General features: G+C 38.6%; 1 protein-coding gene across 1 annotated transcript; it reads right to left on the bottom strand.

Moving 5' to 3' along the window:
- Nucleotides 1-538: 538 nt before the first annotated feature.
- LOC141771566 (BICD family-like cargo adapter 1) lies at nt 539-20,463 on the bottom strand. The gene is made up of 10 exons (XM_074641975.1): nt 20,020-20,463; nt 16,825-17,040; nt 10,529-10,648; nt 8,748-8,894; nt 8,072-8,254; nt 5,766-5,930; nt 4,375-4,452; nt 3,623-3,735; nt 3,328-3,448; nt 539-1,511 (listed from the first exon to the last, which is right to left on the bottom strand). Exons 1-10 carry the CDS (start codon nt 20,272-20,274, stop codon nt 1,260-1,262), a joined length of 1,650 nt encoding a protein of 549 aa, XP_074498076.1. The 5' UTR covers nt 20,275-20,463; the 3' UTR covers nt 539-1,259.
- Nucleotides 20,464-21,647: the final 1,184 nt, after the last annotated feature.

The following is a 21,647-nucleotide window of genomic DNA, read 5'->3' as shown; positions in this document are numbered from 1 at the left end:
GTGTGTCATTCAGCGTGGAAAAAAAGCATTAAAATAAATAATTAATCGACTAAAGAAATCTTAAAGATTTCTAAGACCAAAGTCTTCTAATCAACTAAGAGGGGCTAGCCCTACTTGTTTTCAACGTGTGTACTTGTCAAATAATCTCAGTATATGCCTCCTGGGACCAGTGCTGCATTTTGATATTGTACAGGAGAAAGGTCGCTGTAACTCTATAAGACATTTTTCAATTTCCTATTCCATTGTGATTCCCTGATTGAATTCTCTTATGAGACAAAGTAGGACAAGGCCAGAAAGACTGATGAACAACTACTTCTCTAGAAGTAGGTCACCTTGAGTAAATAATTGTTGCTCTGAAATGTGTAGTAGTTCTCTGACCTAACATCTTCAAATGTTTCTATGCTCTCATCTTATCGATTCTCCACTCTTCAGTTTATCATTCTGAACACGATGTCTAAAAAAAACCACAAAAATTGAAAGGATTTGTCCAGCAATCATTCCAGATGTGGTCAGTCAGACAGCTTAGTAAACAACCTAGTTTGTACTGAGCAGCTTTAATATTGAACACTGAGTCACAAAACGTACACATACATGTGTCTGCTATACACAGATTCATGTCACACCAAGTCATCATTCAGAGAAATTATTAAAAAAAAAAAACAGCTATTTCAGTGTACACAAAGACATACAGTGTTTCTTATACAATCAACATTTTTACACATTTAGCTTTTGTGCAAAGCTGACAGTAAAAAATGTAACTTCTCACATCAAACTTGGTATGCAAATTCACATATCAGTATTATTACAAATGAATTGTTTGATTGTTTATTTCCTGACTGTACTTCTCTCCCACTCTTTGATCTCTCACATTAAATAATCTGAACAAATACTCTCCACTGATCTACACCTACCATGTATACCATATAAAGTCTCAGACTTAAAGACATCCACAATATTACAAAATAAGGCACAATATTTACAGTCCCAAGCGAACCTAATACAATTCTGTGAAGAAATTAGTGTTCCAGGTCATCACAGTTTAGATTTTAGGAAGGCTCAGCCTCTCAGTGAAATGTGTACAAGTAAGTGCCTCTTTGACAAGTCTTTGTTCGCAGTGGCTCTGTTGTTCATCGCTGAATTAAAAGTGTCTTTATGGCTTCTTTTCACCACACATGATGTACGGGAAGCTGCACTTGTGACTTCCCCTCTGATCCTCCTGGTACATCCTCTCCTCAGCACTCAACAGGTAGGTGTAGCACTCACTGTCCATTATTTGCCCCTTTCCCTCGTCTTAACCAGTCCCTCCAGGGAGATTGGGTTTTGCCCTGATTAGCGTCTGAACTCCAGGTGGTGGAGGAAGAGGAGGAGGAGGGCTGGCGCGTCCAGGTGGAGGCCGTCTTGCTGGGCTTGCTGAAGAAGGACATGCCGTTGGAGGTGGACTTCTTTGGAGGAGGATGCTCCGACTGCTGCTGGGTCCTGAGCTGCTGGTTGATGATGACCTGGATGTCGTCCTGAGGAAAGGCGGGGAGGGGGAGGAAATGAGCAGAAGTGTGAGGAGCAGGGACACTGAGCTCATATCATTCAAACTCATTATATACAGTACAGTCATCTGACTGTATTGGATTTAAACACTGCTTGGTTGTTAACAATGAGCAGTTATTGTGACCTTTTTTTGTCACTGCTCATTGGTGTTGTATGCATTTCTCTTGACAAATATCAATCGATGTATTTTTAAAAGGAGAAGTAAGGAGAAGCAATATTCTGTGTATTTGTTATTGTCAACAAATCCGATGAAAATACCAGAACTAACGATGAATTGATCGTGCAAACATTTATTGTCTGTGTAGCCAAACCCTGATATAGCCTACTGTAGCCGGTTTATGGTCTCAATCGCTACTTTCAAGTCTCCTTCAATACAGCATGATGTTCATTTAGTAAATTATGGTCCCATTTAGAGTCAAATAGACCATAAAGCAGGGGATGCTTTAGGGCGTGGCTACCTTGTGATTGACAGGTCGCTACAACGGTGTTGTCCGGTCTGGGTGTTGTCCGCATTTTTGTCTTAAACCCTTTCACAGTGAAAGTTAATTATAACCTTTTTGGTCACCTTAAAATATATTATTCAGCATTCGGTTGCACGTAGCTCCACCCTCTCATGTCACTTCTGGTTGCAAAAAGCCAAGATGGAGACAGTCAAGTACCAAGATGGTGAAAATGTAATTCATCAATAGGACCCAGTGGGCACAGAGCAGACAGCCACAGAGATGGAGTATTGAGAGATGTTGTTGGTTTGTTTTTTTCACGAGATTTGTTAACAATAAGAGAAATTGAGAAAATTAACAGCCTTATCTGTTGGGTGCTGAGGAGGTTATGTTTTCTACGTTTTCTCTTGAAGAAAACTTTATTTCTGTAGCACCTTTCCAGATTTACGAGAATGAAATGCAACAAGAATTTCAAGGAATGGTCAAAACATTTTTATGAATGTAGCGCAGATTCAGCTCTGAACCTTTGAGGGCTTTAAACGTAATCACAAGATTGACGTTTAAAACAAACCAAATTATAGAAAGATAGTGACCTATGCCTACTATGAGTGTACTGATGCCTTCATGACCTATAGTTTTCTCTGTTCAACTATTCTGCTCAGTGTATCTGATTTGTAAATGGCTTGTATGTACTCCTGTATATGTCTGTATATTTTACAGTTTTTAACTGTTTGTATTTGCATTTGTAGACCAGCTGATACAAGTCTGTATCTGCACATACAAGATATTTGTATTTGAAAAATAGTTTATGATGTATTTATCACTTATATCTTGTATTTTTATTTAAGATAATTACATACTTCGGCTTTCAGCTAACAAAGATGATTTCTCCACATCAAGATATTATCCGCATCATCTTCACCAAAACACTAGAGATCAGACCCTTTGGCAGATGGCTTTGCTTGGCATAGTGACTCAGCAGCAGAAGGACTCGTTGACAGAAACACCTGCTCATATTCCTCCAAACTGACAGAGCTGAGAGAGATATGGCTGCGTCTGTCCCTGACCTCCCACTGAGATACATCCATCTCCTGTCTTGTCAAATTAGCACTAAAATGCATACAGCATGCCTCAAAAAGTGATTTTCCATCAGTTATGATGCACATCTTAAGGGTGTAAATGGAATGCATTCATGATCATATTCATGGTTTTCATAAAGCAGGAGATGTGCTTACAGATGGCCCAGACAGTTTGTGACAAAGAGACTGCGTTAGGGATGGTTTGAGGTGCTTTGGGATACAGTAAAGTGGACAAAAAGCTCTACAGAGAAGAAAAGGAATCTCACCTGCCAGGCCTCCAGTTCCTGTGACAGCTCCAGTTTACGTTGAATGGCTTCCAATAACTGGTTGTTTAGAGACATCATGTCATTTTTACTGTTCACCAACTCGGCCTCCATCAGGTTTTTCCTGCCAAGAAATTATGAAACTTCTTCAGTCACATCACAAGTCATATACAAGAATCAAATATAGCAAATACAATAGCTGTTCTTGTAAAACAAAGCATACTGTCAAAGGCATCAGAATATATTGGATTTATTATAATTTTCATTGAGAATATTGAGGAAAAAATTTGCTTCTCACCTGGCTATGGCTTCATCTCGGTCTCTGATGGCCTGTTGGACGACTTCAGCCTGTTCCTGACTGCCCTGCAGCTTCTGCCTCAGCTCAGCGTTTTCCTGCTGCAGCTGGACGTTCTGGAGGAGGAAGAAATTAACTGGTTTTAGACCACTGAGTAAAACTTACTGCATACATCAATCTATATAACACAAAAACAGGATTGTTGCTGTACTAAAATGTTAAATGTTCTCTTTAAAATTTCTGTTTTATTACTTTTAATCTTTAGGAGCTCACAAAAAGCCATTTAGGGTTTGAAGTGTACTTTTCCTAATGTAATAAAAAATACAATTTAAAGGAGCATTTAAGTGTTGTTAATGCTTGGAGTTTTTTGAAGAAGAAAGATTGTTGCGCTAAAGTGACAATAAGTTAAATTGCAATTTATGACCAACATTTTTTAAAATGTGGTATGATAAAATAAAAACTAAAGACACTGATGTAATTTGTGTACTAATTCAGGTGTTATGCTTGACCACACACTTGATTCAGGGCTAACTTAAACAAAACTAAGGCAATGAGTGAATGAAAAACTTAATGGAGTTTAAAACTGAAAAAAGAAGAAAAAAATGCTCTCAAAGGTCACTGACTCTACATATGACATTAAGATGGATTACAGTGACAGCAGCAAGGTCAGTAACGACATAACCAAAACCTAATATAATGGGCCGCTATGTGCGTTGCTCCTCCCTGACAGACGTATTCGTTCATCACAGGGTTACCTGATCTCTCATCTCCTGCGCTGCGCTCGGATTCCCACACTGATCGCCCGTCCTGTCGACAAAGGCTTGATTCAGCTCCTGGGACAGAGAAGTTAACAAAGAGATCAGGTATCGGCCTTGCATTTCACAAAGATTTACACCAAAAAGGAGCCTCTGTGGCAGTGGCCTACTTGCAAGGTGCTCCGAGGGAGGAAGGGGATGGGCAGGAATATTTAGTTACAGTGGTAAATGCCTGTTACGGATCTGAATGCAATGAGACACAACTGGACAATTGTATGCGCTTGCTTGTGGCAAATAGAGGCTCAGTGTACGAGCTATCAATTGCAACAATTCATTGGCATCCACTGCGTAAACAAGGTCACACGTTTCCTCAGTGTGATGACACTATGGTTCCTCTAACAGCCACCAGGGGGAAGATGGGCTGACTGTGAATTCATTTATTGATGAATGTGTTATGTGAGGAGGCTACTTTCTGAATGATAATAACACAAATAAAAAACAGCAAAGTGAGGAATTTCAGTGCAGCGATACATAAAAAAACACATTTGCATAAGCTGCGTTTGAAAAGCAACAAGTGTGCTGCACTGTCCCACAAACACACCTGTATTTTTAGCCTTTATCTGTCTAGAAGACTTATTCCTCAACCTCAGAACACACAAAGGACACATATAGACTTATACATACATATACTCTACATACGTATACGATACTGATATATGATTCAATAAGGCATAATGACCAAACCAACCCATTATTTATGAAAACATATGCCTTCAAATTGATGGACCCAGTAGACCTAAAAAAATCTACAAATATGTTTAGAGCAAAAGAAGAGAGAGAGCAGGTAGGAATGTAAAGAAATGTAGTGTAAATTTAAGAAAATGTACAAAAATATTATAATTGAAAGATACCAACACTGATAAATGATTGACATGAATTAATAAACTTACTGATTTAGGATGCCTTTTCTTGATTATATTTATGTTTCTTTATTATACTTTATTTTTTAATATGATGTTGTTATTCATTCTATTTTATTTTTGTTTTGTTTTACAGCTATTTTGAGTAGATTTAAGGTAATGCTTTGTTAAGAATTAAGTGTTGGCACAATAAGCTCAGGCTTCAACCTACACCTTTTTTTCAGTCGGAATATTACACTTGATTTTGTTTTTATTTTGGATATATTGATTTAGTACTATTCAACTACTTTCATAACTGTATGGTCAAATTGTTGTATTATGAATAAATGACTGGAAAGAAACTAAACTAAAAGCTGAGAAGACATAAAAGCCACAGTGTAATTTCCCTGTCCTCCTTTGATTTCAAACAACAAGGTCAGCCTTTTGTTTTGCATATCCTCTCCTGCTCCACCTGCTCATTCTGTGGCTCACCTGAGGGCTGGATGCCAGTGCCAGGGTTTGGGCCACTCCCTTCAACTGGTGCAGCACGGCCTGCAGGTCCTCCTGTTGATCCACGACCTCTGGCCCCTCTGAGCTGTTCAGCTCCTGGGTCAGTGGGAGCAGCAACTGGAGGATGGACCCTATTTCTTGCGTTACCTGAGTGGAACAGGAGAGGAGGCATGTTCATTTAACTTAACTATTAACTTTCTGTTTTCAATGCCACATGAGTTACTCTCACCACACAATTGTTATGGCTTGGAAGCTGCTACTGTATATTTGGCACGCATTCAAAGAGTTGTTGTTTAAAAAAAACTGGTTTACAAACAAGGTTTTATTTCCCCTGTTTCTTTTCAGCGTGATGTTTCTTTACACACGTCACGTCTTGAGTGACAGCATGTATTTACACACTGGGAGGTGCAAGCATTTCCTCATCACCTTATTTAACTTCCTCGAGTCATATATATCACATGATGATACTGATGTCATGATGACTCAACAAAGACATCTTGTTAATGTTCATCCAGTAGAAGGGATAATCATCATATGACATTATATATGATATTTGTTTACAGACACAGGTGTAAACGTGCGCTGAAGGCTGTAAGACGAGGAAATTCTTCCACAATGTGGCTATGACAAACAGGAAATGTAGAGAATGACTCATGAGTGCAGTTATACATCACATTTTCCTGCTGGAACCAAACAATAACAGTAGACACAGTAGAGAGTGAGAATTAGAAGACTTCAGTCAGTTTTCCGGTTTCCTCCCAAACATAATTCAAAGTCTTATCTAATATTCCTTTGTGGCGTTTTCACTTTGAAAATCAGGACCTTCACACGTCCTCCTGTCTGACGTCAAGTCACACTGTCACGGAGAACTTGCACAAAGAGTTCTGTCGGCATATTCCTCTCACTACAACATTTATTCATGTTTCCTAAAATTCAGCTCATAGATGATGTTTTTTCTGGTGTCATTATTCTGTTATTTCACAGTACGATTCTTTAAAGGAAAGATTTTGTTGAAGACTTTTGTTTCCAGTCATCACAGGAAAACAATTTCCCCTCAAAACATGCATGAGTCATTGTGGGCAGGACTACAATAGAACAACTAACACTTGCCGACCACAGTATGGAGATAAAGTCAGTGCAGCCGGTGCCAAACCAAAACTATTCTGGTGTTTCTGTCAGTTACAGCACTCTGTTTAATTTACAGCCTCTCTGCCTCGTAGACGAGCTGCTTGTGTTATTCAGATAAACGGAGTATTTCCTACTTCTGGTCACAGACTTACTTTCGTTTTGCACAATTAATCTGTTATAAGAGGAATTTAAAGCTATGCTCCGTCACTTACTGCTAAGAGTGTTTGATATACATAAAAGTATGTACTGTATCACCGTGTGTATGATTTTATATCATGACATTGATATATACAGTACATAGTACGTTTCCCGTCTCGATTCCAAAATGAGTCTGACTGAATGAGGATGATTTGGGATTCAAAAGCTCATTACTAAAATTCAAGCTTCCCAGCAACAACAATTACTCTTTTCTTTCACCCCTATCTCAGAAAACAATCCTATTACTCACAACACATTTTTTGGTACTTGTGAAAGTTATAGTTAGTGTGAGTTTGCAAGTAAACAAATGTATCCTTATACAATGATTTGTATGATATCTTACGAATAGTTACGTGTTGTTGGACATTTTATATGAATGTCCAACAACACGTGAAGTCAATTTCCGCCCCAGTCTTTTCAAAATTAACTTCTGTCTACACAGGAAACAACTTGGTTAGGTTTAGGCAACAAAATTACTTAGTTAAGTCTAGGAAAAGATTGTGGTTTGGGTTAAAATAACTCCGGAATTGGCATAATTTAAGTACGGAAGTTACGTGACAATTAAATCAACGTTGATTTCTGGTTTCACACGGGGTACGAACACCGGTCTCCTGAGCGAAAGTCCTGTGTTTTTGACCCACCCATCCACCCTGACCTCTTCCCTACACAGTGTATGTCGCTCTTTATACTTCCTGATATTTTGTGGGATATATACAAATTACAGTGCATTACTTTTCGTAGGTATAGCTGTCTGTAGGAACAATTGTTGGCTTTGGTCTTTCCATGGGATTTGTTTGACTATAAGAAAAATTTAGAATATCTCATATAGAGCATATATATCTATTTTCTCTTTTTAAATTTCGCTGACAAGAGATTTCAGCCAAATCTTTCTCCTGTTGTGGCCTGATGGGTTAACCCTGTAGTCTCTCTGACTGTGTTAAAGACTTAATCTGCTTCAGTACCTCTTCTTTGCTGACTCCCAGCACTGCCGTCTCCAGGCTGCTCTCCAGCTCAGACAGCAGGGAGGCGTCTCCGAGGCTCCTGCCTTCCTGCAGGGAAACCTCCTCTTGAAGCTCCTCCACCTGGGCCTGCAGCTGCTGTGAGCGACTCCGCGCCGCCTCCACCTCCTGCAATGCCCCAGCGAGCTGAAAACACAAGGAGGCGTGTGAACACACAAATAGGAAGCGTAGAGACAAAACACGCAGGCACAAACGGGAATCTGAGGTGAGCAAACATGTAGAACAAATGATAGAGATGAAGATAAGACAACATTATGTAACCTCAGATTACATTGATGATAAACAGAGAGAAATGACATCATAACACAGACATGTGTGTGCTTTTTAAAAAGCCGTCATGAGACTTGTTTCCAACAACGTTCAGTGTGACAGGAATCCTGACGCGCCAGATTCCAGCCCACGGCTCGACATGAAACTAAACGAACAAGAGTGGAATCCAGAGTTACGAGTGGAAGTTACAATGACGGGGATGAGGTGATTGTTTAGCAATGCTCTCCACAATCCCGCCGAAACCCAGGCCGCCGGGCCGGGAGCAGAAAATCCCTTTGTTATTGAGGGCTCTTTCATTCATACACCGACCACACTGAGCTGCTTTGTGTTGCCTCGTCTGTATTTGTACCTGCTGGCTGTGTTGTTGGTTGAGTTGGTCATGCAGAGCCAGGCGTGTGTGTAAAGAGGCCAAACTCGACCTCAGCTCAGTGTTTTCTTGACACACACCCTCCAAACGCTCCTCCAGCGCCTGCTCCTTCTGGGTGAGACGCAGCACCTGGAAATACAAAAACACAGATATTAAATATGATAAAAAAAAAAGTTATTTCTTCTCGGAAAGAAAAACACCCACTAACTCCCACTCTCCCCTTGCATCACACCGTATCAATCCACCAGTGTTGATATATGTGAGTGTTTAGAGAGGTACCGAGAATATCTGGAAGTTTTTCTCGGACTTTATCCTCCCTCAAAAAAAATCATTAAAACAGTTTAAAGTGTAAAAATGAAGCAGGTACTTTCCTTCATCTAAGGTGGGAATTTCTCTTTTTTGGAAACGAGTAACTGAAAGTATTGAAGAGTGGTTGCATAAACCATTACCAGAATCTCCCTGACTGTGTTTATAGGAGACAGGTCTCTTCTACCACCAGGTATATCCAAACAAGAATATGGACTTGCCTTGGCCGTCTTTTAAAGGACTGTTTGTTTGTTCATTGAAAGAGTCAGACAAAGCTGTATTTTGCTGAATGGTTAAAATTAATGACAGATAATGCCTCTTTTGAATCTGTAATTGAAAGGACTTATAATTATCAAGTGAAGTTTTGTGAAGTTTGGTCAATTTTTTCAAATGAATATAAAGAAAAACATAATAGGAAGTAAAAATTACTATTTTATTGAGAAAATGCCCTTTTCTGTTTAATGGTTTGTCTTATTTTATTTTATTGGCTTCCTTTATGTGCCCAGATTTGTTCTTTTACCTGTTCTTGCTTTACTATAAGATTTTTTCTCTTGTGTTGCATTATGTTCTTTATGTATTGGAAAACATAAAGAAAGCAGATTATTCAAATAGTTGCAGCGTGAAAAAATAGTGAAAAAAAGTGAAAAAAAAATACTTGTTTTGTCCGACAAAAAGTCCAAAACCCAAAGATATTCAGTTTACTATCATATACTATCAAGCTGGTGCCAGCAAACCTTTGGTATAACTATGTTCTGACTAATTATTTTTAATAAATTATACTTGTAATGTAACTTGACACAGGTCAAACCAATGTTCTACATACCTTTAGGGATTCAGTACGTCATAGATTTATTTGCAAAAGAATCAAAGTGAACAGTATTAACATTTCCAGCTTATCATCCAAGAATTATACTCCCTTTCCTGTCTGGAACCAGTAGATATGTCTATATCCCAGTTTTGTAATACACTGATAATGTTACGCTGTGGAACATTTTCTTGCCCAAGCGTGAAACTAAACCAGAAAAATGTCCAAATCTCATTTTCATTCCTTCCAAGTAAATAATGTCATGACCTGTCGGCTCCTCAGAAATCAGATTGTACATACAGTATTTCCTTGTTAAACTTTCACTATGTCAAGCGGTAAAATACAAAGACATCAGGCACGAGACAAATTAATGAATGCCTCACTTAAGTGTTCTCACGTATCAGGTGCAGGAATGAAGAAACACCCTGACCTCACTCTGAAGTGAATGCAACAAAGTAAGGCAAGAGGCATGAAGCATCTGGCAACACAATCAACTCTTTTGACAGGAAATATAATACGAAAACAGACACAGACACTGGTGCGGTGTGTTCTGGACATCCTGTCCCTGTGAGTACACAATGCTCTACATTTAGGATTAGCTTTGGTTTGGTTGCGGCGTTTAAAGGTACATGTATGAGTGTATTGTCGCTACCTGCTCCCTCATGGCACTGATCAGCTCTTCGTCCTGCGGCCGGTTGTGGCTTCCCTTTTGTTGGAGCTCCTGCTTCAGAGCCTGCAGCTCACTGGACATGGCTCTCTCCACCTCCATTGCCTACACGAACAAAAATACACACCAGAAATAAAACACAGACACATGAGATTCACAAATAGAGTGAAATAAAACAGACATGTGGCTTTTGAATTTGCAGGACTTCTTTGTGCATTTTTGTTTAATTTTAGACACAAGGAGAGATTTAAGCACAGAGAAAGTTCACTCAGTAAGAAATCAAACTATGACCAAGAAAAGTGGAATCATAGGTTTGGATCTGTCAACTTGAAACTCCAAAACAAAGCTCGCCTGAGGGATGAGCTATAAGAGAATTGAGGCCACAGTCTTGAATCTTAAAATAGCCAAATATATAGCAGGAATAAATCCTGTAATCCAGACCCAGATGAGAAGAAGCACAACATGATACCTGGTGGGGATTAGGTGACTAAAATTGAACATTTGTTTGGTATGTTTTTTGCTGCGGGCCATGCAGCACAAGGAAAATGAGAGATGGTTTTCTTTACTGTCTCTGAAAGAACTGCTCATGGTTACAATATTCCTAGCTTGGGAACCCAGTGGGGTCTAAAGATAAAATCTGAGGGGTCACAAGAGGATTAAAGGGGTAATAAAGACAACATTTTTACAACATTTCTCTAATTCTTGCTTGAAATAAAGATATCTCCACCTCTTCAGGTCACTAGAAATCCTTCATATACTGTAAAACTATTTGAGAGGGAAAAATATTCATTTTTTGAAAAGCTCATAACTCATGTCCACACATTAATACCATAGCCTGTGATGAGGGGTCACGTGTACATATTGGCTAATTTTAAAGAGGACCTACCTTTAGTGTGTTATATATTTTGTTGTGCATGTAACAGGTCTGCAAAGTTACAAAGCCCAAAGTCCACTGAAACACTGATCCTGAACTGCCTGAAACGCCTCGCTTGAAGTCCTGCCTTTTCTTCCGTAACGTGGTGATGTCACCAAGTAACACATTTGCATAATACCTGCCTAAAGGCTAGTTTGGTACGCCATCAAACAAAGCTAGTTAGAGCGGAGCTGGAGCGGAGTCCGAAGAGTTTGGTTCGGTTGACCAGTCACAACGGTGGGCCAGCTGACCAATCAGAGCAAACTACAAGCACGCACCTGAAAATAAGCATAATATGTCCTCTTTAAAAAGGTACCCTGTGGAGTTTTTGACCACTATCAGCGCTATGGAGCAATATTTTCACTAGTCTGTGCCCCTTTCTGTTTTTATCACATACACATCCAAGAGCACGCAGCATCACAATGCACAGCCCTGCCGATGGTTTCACGCTGATCAACTGATCAACAGGGCAAGAAATGAGGCAATGTGCCAGGTAGCTAGCTTCCAAACATGCATGTAAACAATGTAGGATTTAAAATAAGAAAAAAAATAGTTTTGCAAATGTTTCATGAGGATGGAAATGCATTCAACAGGTTTGTCAAGCCTCTTAATTGTCAAAATGTCCAATAAATGCAAAACAAAAAATCTTCTTTTAAGAGTTCACAAGCCAAAAAGGCTGGAGACCACAAACAAAGAGCAACATGACTCCTGTGATCACTAATCCGTCAAAACAGCCAATCATTGACAAACCACATGTCATATGAAGTACTAAATAATGATTTCTTTATTTCGTCATGGTTGTACTTGTTTATCTGAAAATCAGCTACTTTCTCAACACACAAAGCAGGGATCTTTGGAGTGGTGCCACATCTGCAGCCCCGGTCAACACCAACCCATTGCTCTCCCAATCCCCCAAAACCCCCGACCTTCCCGTCCTGGTCTGGGACCCTCAGTTCCCCTTACTCAGCAGTTTGGCGGGCCCCTGTCAGGTCCCATCACCGCCACATAATACAAGATGAAAGGCCGGACTCTGCGGCAGATGGAGCAGAGGGCATCTTGGTCTTGTCTGTGACATCATCACGCCACATTAGACAAAAATGTGGCAGAGGGTAAACTTGGACATCATGAGGGTGAAGCGGAGTGGAGGGGGGGGACAGCTTGTGTGTACGTGTTTGTAAGTGTGTACAGAGGAAGTGAGGCAGGCGTGAGGGCTAACATTAGTGGGAAGTGTGTGTGTGTGACAAAGAGTAAAGCCGGCACTGATGGACAAAAACAAAACATGGCATGCAGACACACTATGAGGAGGAGAAAGGGGGGCCTTAAAGATGAACGTGAGACGTGATTACCGATGCCTCGTCTCGTCAACACGGGCCCCTTCTCCACAAAAGAGGCAGCGACCCACTGAGAATCACCAAAACAGGAGTGGAAGGAGGACGCTCCATTTGGTAGAGACACAAAGATGATATCCCCTCACGTGGCCCACCCCCCCCGACACCCCAAGCCTTCACTGATCCAAACGCTGAGGTATCCAACAGCTGACTACCCCAGCTACAGCCGAGCCCCTCGGGGAGCACACAGAAAAGATGGCTTTCCCCTGGGATGATGGGATATGAGGGGCGGCATCAAAGAAGCAAATGAAAGATTTATATCTCTCCTAAATGTATATTGTCTTTCCCTTTTTGTCCGTGAGCTGCGTGATGCTGGCAGAGGGAGCAGAGGTCACGGGGGGCTCGCCTCAATTCAGGCATCTCCTTTTACAATAACGGAAATCTCACAGCGAGGGATTTGTCACAGTGTTCCAATAACACACTGTGATCCACGGCCAGGGAATGTGATCATGTAACACTGGGTGGGAACCAGGAGGTGAAAAGGTGTGTTTTTCACCCATTTACACCCAGTTTACCCTCATTGTTAAAAAAGGGATGGATTAAATATTTACCCTGGAACTAATAATTATTTTCATTATCGATTTATCTGGCAATTACTTTCTCCATTTTCAATTTTTTCACTATTTTCTGATATTTAAAAAATGATGAATCAAGAAAAAAACCTCAAATAAATGCAGAGAAAATTGCTTGTTTAATCCAACAAAAAGTCCAAAATCCAAAGATATTCAATTTACTATCATGTTTCACCAATAAGCATCAACTCCTCACATTTGAGAAGCTGGTACCAGCAAACATTTGGTATTTTTGCTTGAAAAATGACTGTAATGATTAATATAGATTATCAAAATAGTTGCCGGTTATGTTCCTGTCAACCGATAAATCAATTAATTGACTAATCGTTCTACAAAGAGTCTGTATAACACTACAATTCAACAGCACTACACACTATCGCTTCTTAAATGACCATAGAGTTGAATCAACACCCTCTAAAACAGCTTAGACAAAAGATGAACATTATAACCTTCATAAATGTCGGATTTGACTGCATCAGTTTTAGCAACATGTGCCTCATAAACTGGCAGCTGACTATTTGAAAAGTCTAACTGCTAACGTTCTTTTATTGAAGAACTAGTTCAGATTTAATATTGAGTGTCAGTCAGAGTCACTGGTGCATATTTTTGATATGACTCATTATATTTAATTAGTTATACTTAATTTAATATGACACAGGTCCAAACCAATGTCCTACATACTTTTAGCGGTACAGTATGTTATCGATTTTCATTGTTAAACATTCACTGAGTCAAGCAATAAATTAACAAAGACATTAGACACGAGACAAACTCATTAATGTTTCACTTAAGTGTTCTCATATTGTGTATCAGTTGCATGACTGAAGAAACATCCTGACCTCACTCAACCCTCCCTGATATTTTAACATCTACTTTCCAGCTATACTGTCTAAACAGTCAGCACTCAACCATGTGACAATCTGGCACATGCCAACATTGTTCTTATGCAGCCGCTTCCTCAAATGCACCAGGATCAAGAGACACAGCGAACTTTTCCTCTCACAGCAGGGCTTTGCTTTGCTTTGCTTTGCTGGTTAACATGGGGAATTCTTTCTCGCTCAGGTTTCTGTGGTGCAATATGAGGTTGCCTCCACCAGATTACTGTCATACTCTGGTTACACCCTCACAATTAGGATATAGTGTTTCAAGCTCTCTGAGACCTGCTACAGCTTCGTTATATGTAGACTCACAATCCATAAGATACATGATCTATTAGTGTGTTTTTGAACACTGGTTACTGGTTCCAACATTGTCTTCTGGTCCCAAATATGAATATTGGCTCTTCAACTATAGCAAACTAAATATCTCTGAGTAAACAATAAATCCATTCATTGAGAAAATGATCAACCGATCTAAAGCCCAATCAGGACACACAGGACAAAATCTCCTGTTCCAGTCGTAACTGTGGGAACGCCTGTACAAACACACATGATCACAGAAATACAGACTCACCATGACAGAAGCAACAGCACCCTTCACCACGTCTGATAAAGACGCATCAGACATGGAGCTTCTTCTTCCTTCAACACATTCGCTCTCTCTGGCTTTTTACAACCACACAGAGTCCAGAGTTAACCACTTCCGATGCCAAATAAAACATTTTCTCCACTTCCTTCTCCCCAAACAGCCAAAAGAGAGATAGCACTTTTTATCTAAATTGACTTTTTCCTGAACTTCTAGGGAGTTTTCCTCAGTAAGAGCTTCAGCCCGACTGCAGATGGGGGAAACTAAGGCATTCATAGTTCCTTATTTTGTGGACCTTGACTCATGGGAGGGTTGCACACTGTTGTTTGGATTCATTTTTAACTTTGCCAGCTCAGGTTTGCTGTGCATGTTGAAACTACACAAGGAACCAGTAGTTTCAGCCGTAATCAGCCGTGACGACGCAACACGTCACGACTGTAATGTTTAGAAAAACATCCTCTACTTTCTCAGGCTGGAAAAACACCCAAGGTTGTCCAGCTGTGTGATCCAATCAGCTCCTCCATGTTGACTGATAAGAGGCAGTAAAATAATATGTCATCGGTTTGATTTTGCCTCCCAAGGTGTACCATTTCCTCAGGATCAAACACTGAAGATCATGAATGTTTGACTTGAACACATACGAGCTGATAATGATTTGAATCAGCTGTGTGTTGTCAGTTATTTTGTCCATTATGTCACACAATTACGTAAGCACGTTAAAAATTAACTTCATGTTACTAAATAAACTGGTAGATTATAATGTTCTTAGGTAGGGCTGACACTATGATTATTTTCATAACTGATTAATCTGCCCACTCTTTGGTTCATTTATTAATATAAAATGTGAGAAAATAGAAAAAAATGTACTAAAGGCCAAGGTGAAGTCTTCAAATATCTTCTTTTGATCAACCAACAGTCAAAAAGTCAAAGATATTCAGTTTACAACGATATAAAAACACAAAAGCAGAAAATGTTCACACTTGAGAAGCTGGATAAAGAGCATGGCTGGGGCATTTTTGCTCAAAAAATGACTTAAACAATGAATGCATCTTCCAGATCTTTTCTATGCCTTCCTCCCTCTGTGCTCCTGGTGCTCAAATCAATTCAATGCATTAACTTTCACTCCCCTTCTTGTTTACATAAAATTTACATTCTGCTGGATCATTTGCCTGAAGCCAACAGCTTTGGTTTCGTAGCTACTGACTGATCGACTTCTGTCTCTCCTGCTCAGATGAAAACTTTCCTTTTCATCAAAACTTGTATAAGTAAGTATTTTTGTCGCAGCCTTGGTCTGAGTCTGTGAACAGCCTGAGAGTTTGGCCTTGTTATGGAGCAGATTACGCTGAGTCAGACTGATACCTGAGAGGTTTGCAGAGAACACTGAGTTTCAGTGTGAGGATTGGGTGACAGCCCGTCTTATCTAGTTTGACTCAGAAGGCCAGCAGCTTTGGATCCACAGCTCAGATGCCAGTTGTATAAACTAAGTTTAAGACTAGTCTTGGCCTTAGACTTTTAGCTAACTATTTTAACTGTTTATCCATAACTTTTTGGGATTCTTGTACCATATTCTTGAAATATTTCTGAACATCTTTAACGGTTCTTACGACTGTTGGATTTATGCTATTTACCTTTTCTGTTATTTTCTCCCATCGTGTGGTTTGCCATTTTTTCTCTTCTGTGAAGTGTCTTATTTCACCAATAGTGCATTGCGAGACAGGCTAAGCCAGTCTTACATTAGTCACTCATAGGGAACATTTATGCAACAGGTAAATTTAAGTGGCTATAGAAAGTGTAATTTAAATACATATAAGACAGACTATGCAACTGGTGGTACGCCAGGTGCTTGTTCACACAGTAGCTGAATTACCTGTCCCAGTCAGGGTGTTTCTTTGAACACAAGGTCTATAGTTCTGACAGAGTAACATTAAACTATGTGGGACTCACAGTGTTGAGCTGCTCCTTGAGTTGCTGTGTGTGCTCGCTGTGCTCCATCTGGGCTTGAGTCTTGTCCCTCTCGGCCTCGCTGAGGGCCCGGCTGAGCCGATCCACCTGGGCGCTCAGCTCCCTCACATCCCTCTCCAGGTCCAACACCTGGCTCTCCCACTGGGACTGGCAGCCCTCCAGCTTCAGCCGCAGCTCATGCCTGCCCTGCTCCAGCTCCTACACAGGGGTGGAATACATTAACATTGATCCAGGATTACAGTTCATTCAACATAGGCTGTTTATAGGCCTACTATGCATATGTTTGAAATGATTATGTTTATAAATCGTCCTTATTGGCAACAGGATGTTACAATGATAACATATTGATTTGAAATAGGAATTTGAGTGACAAACTGGTCGTGTCTAGAAGGTAACCTATGAGTTGGGAAACTCTCGCGAGATGGTTGATCTTGAATAGTTAAGGTTAGGCATTGACCTCGAATGGCTAAGGTTAGGTATAGACCTCAAATAGTTATGGATAGGATGGGTCGTCGAGTCTAGACCTGAAAATTGAGTATCTGAAGTTGCACTGAAAATTTACATTATTTAATTTATATCTTACTGTACAGAAACATCAGTCAAATCTGTTTTCATATATTCCATTAGAGCTGAACCTATTAGTCGATTAATAGATTAGTCAATCGACAGATAATTAATCTACAACTACTTTGATGGTTATTAATAGTTTAAACCTAGTTCCATCTTCTCAATTGTGAGGATTTTCTCTATTTCTATATGCGATAGTAAAAAAATCCTTTTAGTAAAGTACAAGAATTCTTGTATCGCCAAAAAAAAGCTTTAGGAAATTAGGTATTTATGACAAATCAGCAGATTATCGATGCTGAAAATAATTGTTAGTGGCAGCTTTGTGTTCCATACAACTATTTATGAAATTATCTCTCTTGCAGATTCTATCAGTTTCTAGGCAGATAAGTTCTTGTCACATCTTTACTGCACTTTGAAAAGTACTGATTTAAGTCGTAATCACACCTGATAAGATTCAAGATTGAACATCTGAAGAGAACATCAGCATTCACCCTGACAAAGGCATTAAGGCCATTATTTAGTCTGTTGTAACCACTCAGGTGTGTGATGCTGCGCAGGAGGCAACAGCTTCACTACAGAGACAAATAACTTTCACCTGCTGTCTCTCAGCTTCATTGCTGTTAGATTTGTTGTCTTGAAGAGATTTATTGAATTTGGAGAATCATCTCGGATTCATTAAAAGATGTTTAAAGTGTGTGAGTGTTTTGGGGCTCCTCCTGCTGACACAGTAACTGCAGTTTGCTCCTTGTATTAGACTTCCAAAGTTAACTGCTGATGTCTCATAAGGAGTAAGTTTGATTCCTCGGAAGAGGCAGGTTGCCAATTTCTTTCTCAACCTGTGAAGATAGCTTTCCAGGGAAACATTTCATTTGAGACATGTCCTGGAAATACTTAGTCAGTGGAACAACACAAAAGAGAGTGCAATGAGTATAGAGGCATAAACCTGATCACACTTAGGAAAGTGTAGTAAAGCAACAATTTGACGAAGACACATTCTGTCTGTTTACACGTTAGTACGGTAATGAAACTTACGATTACAGTAGATTTCCTATGGATATCTAATATATTGGCATTTATTTACAATGTATTTTGGAATATATTGAATGATGTACAACTAGAGGTGTAAGAAAATATCGGGAAAAAAAAGAATATTGCGATATGTTTTGTGTTTGATTTTTAATTAATATTTTACCTTTTAGTCAATACGTTATTTAATTTACAAAGAGATGCGTCCTCTCAGTGAATGCGTCCTCTCAGTGAATGTGCCCTCTCAAAGTAGTGCTATGATGTTTGATTTTAAAGCCTGTGATAAATGCAAATGCAGATCCCACTGTTCTGATTGTATAAAAAATACGTTTTTATGCATATGATGGTGTGGTCTATATACTATGACAGTTTTCCTAAAATTAGATAAAAAAAAAAAATCACTATATATCGCCTTACTTACAGTATCGCAATATATCGCAACATGTGGGACTAATAAAGGAATATCTTATCTTAATATATTGAATCGTAAACCCCTGTATCGTGATACGTATCGTATCGCAATATTCTTGCCTATACACAGCCCTATATGGACAACCTTCTGTAGATCATACAGTATGATTAATATTATTTCTCACCACATTAATGTGTATTTTCTCCATTATTTTGTTATATGTTACCCTCCATTATCAAAGGTGGGTGTTTAAAGTTGTCATTTGTACATATAACAATAAAGAAACTGGGTATATTTTTCATACACTCACCATATGAATAAAAGCAATCTTGTATAATTTGTGATACATTCTTTAAGAGAAATTAGATATGTGTGGAGTATTATTTTCTATACTGGATTCATTTTTGTATTGTATTATTGAGTTTACATATCTTTTTCAACTTCCCACTTCAAATACTAGCAGAAAACAAGTCGTGAAATCTTTTTAAACCACATATTTCACCTAAAAAGCTTCCATTATATCTAAAACTTCTTTATAGTTGTACTGCTTCATTATACTTTTTGTGCCAATAAAAATGTTTAATATATAAAGTTGTCATTGTACATATAACAATAAAGAAACTGGGTATATTTTTCATATACTCACCATATGAATAAAAACAATCTTGTATAAGTTGTGATTCATTCTTTAATATAATTTTTGCCTATGTTTTTATGTTTTCATTCTGTATTGTTTTTATCTTGATGTTTGCACTATTTTAACTTATGTAAAGCACTTTGTAACTATGTTTGGAAAGGTGCTATACAAATAAAGTTTATTATTATCATTATTATCAAAGTTGGGTGTTTAAAGTTGTCATTTGTACATATAACAATAAAGAAACTGCTAACTGAGTATATTTTTCATACACTCACCATATGAATAAAAACAATCTTGTATAATGATACATTCTTTAAGAGATATAAGATTTATGTGTGGAGTATTATTTTCTATACTGGATTCATATTGTTCCCAAAGTTGCTCTAAAGGTTACTATTGAATTTACATATCTTTTTTCACCCTCCCACTTCAAATACTAGCAGCAACTTAACTTTGAAACCACATTATTTCACCTAGAAAGCTCCCATTATACACCATATATCTAAGCATTCCCAGTGTAAAATAGTCTTACCTCCAGCTTGTCTGCGTATTGTTCATGAAGTTTGTCGCTCTTCTCTTTCAGCTGACGGTTTTCCAGCAGCAATGCGTTTCCCAGCTGGGCTGCCAGAATAACCTCTTCCTCCTTTTGTTTCAGCGCAGCCACAAGTTCATCGGGGTCTTGATAATCTGTCATTTCCTCGGCTCCGTAGTGGAAGTAGAAGTCCTCCTCCAGGTCCAGCAGGTCCATGCTCTTGGACTTGAAGCTCCATTCATCCAGTCGATTCATGACCGTAGAGTTAACTCAAATAACTATAGTTCTCCTGAATAATAATAGTGTTTTTAAAGACACAGAGGCAGAAACACGGTGAGAAAGTGCCGCACATGTGAGAGTAAGTTGTCAGTCCATGACACCCCTGGGTGCTGCTCTATAGTGGGTGTCTGGGTGAGTGAAGCTGCTCCGTCTGTCACAAGCACATGACTGTTGTTGTCTCTAAGGGGGATGTGGCTTCAGTCACCTGAGCAACTGTTGCCAACCAACCAGACTGAACACCTGTCCTCGCGCACAGTGTCTTACTGGTTTATAGTGGAAAATTACCACAAAGTATACAGTAGAAACACACCTGTGTGATGTTCAGTGGTGGAAGAAGTATTTTACTTCAGTAAAAGTAGCAGTATACAAAGTGTAAGAAATAGTGTATTCAAAATGCTAATTAAAAGTATAGGCTACTGATCATTATTTATTTTTTATTTTTTTTGTTTCTTCTATTTTTATATGTATGTATGTGTGTATGTATGTATATGTGTATATGTATATGTATGTGTATGTGTATGTATATATGTGTATGTGTATGTATATATATATATATGTGTATGTATGTTTATATATAAATATATGTATGTATGTGTGTATATGCATATTTGTGTACGTGTATATATGTGTATGTGTGTGTGTGTGTGTATGTAGGTATGTATGTGTGTATGTGTGTATATACAGTATACAGTATATGTGTATGTGTATGTATGTGTGTATGTATGTATGTGTATGTATACTGTATATGTATGTGTATGTATGTGTATGTATATATGTGTATGTATTTATATATGTGTATGTATGTGTGTATGTGTGTATATGTATATTTGTGTACGTGTATATATGTGTATATATGTGTATGTGTGTGTGTGTGTGTGTGTGTGTGTGTGTGTGTGTGTGTGTGTAGGTACGTATATATATATATATATATACTGTATATATATATTTGTTTTTGTTTTTTAGTTTTTTTTGTTTTTTTTCTCTTATTATTGTTTCATGAATTATTTGTGGATACTCTCCCTGTGTTGTATTCTCTACTTAAAGTGGCAGTGGGTAAATTGGAGCAAATCTGATTCAAAAAAAGTTATTTTTATAAGACGAAAATGTACAAAAATATTATAATTGAAAGATACAAAGTATGTGACCAACACTGAGAAATGGCTGACATGAGTTAATGAAATTTCTGATTTTTTGTTTTGTTTATTTGCTTCTGATTTATGATGTTGTTATTTATTATATTTTATTTTTGTTTTGTTTTACTGCTATTTTGAGTAGATTTAAGGTAATGCTTCATTAAGAATTTAGGGTTAGCACAATAAGCTCAGGCTTCACCTTTTTTTTCGGTCAGA

This window comes from Sebastes fasciatus, chromosome 7 (genome assembly GCF_043250625.1).
Source record: "Sebastes fasciatus isolate fSebFas1 chromosome 7, fSebFas1.pri, whole genome shotgun sequence".
Lineage (NCBI taxonomy): Eukaryota > Metazoa > Chordata > Actinopteri > Perciformes > Sebastidae > Sebastes > Sebastes fasciatus.
Note: the sequence above shows the minus strand (reverse complement) of the source record. Positions and strands in the feature narration are given on the sequence as shown.

Bases quoted from the DNA above. Each gene is read 5' to 3' on its own strand.
- LOC141771566 (XM_074641975.1), bottom strand. From the start codon at position 20,274: ATGAATCGACTGGATGAATGGAGCTTCAAGTCCAAGAGCATGGACCTG. The intron at 8,895-10,528 runs GTAGCGACAATA...TTGTATTTCCAG, and splicing joins TCAGTGCCATGAGGGAGCAG to GTGCTGCGTCTCACCCAGAA. The intron at 5,931-8,071 runs GTACTGAAGCAG...TGTTCCACTCAG, and splicing joins TGGGAGTCAGCAAAGAAGAG to GTAACGCAAGAAATAGGGTC.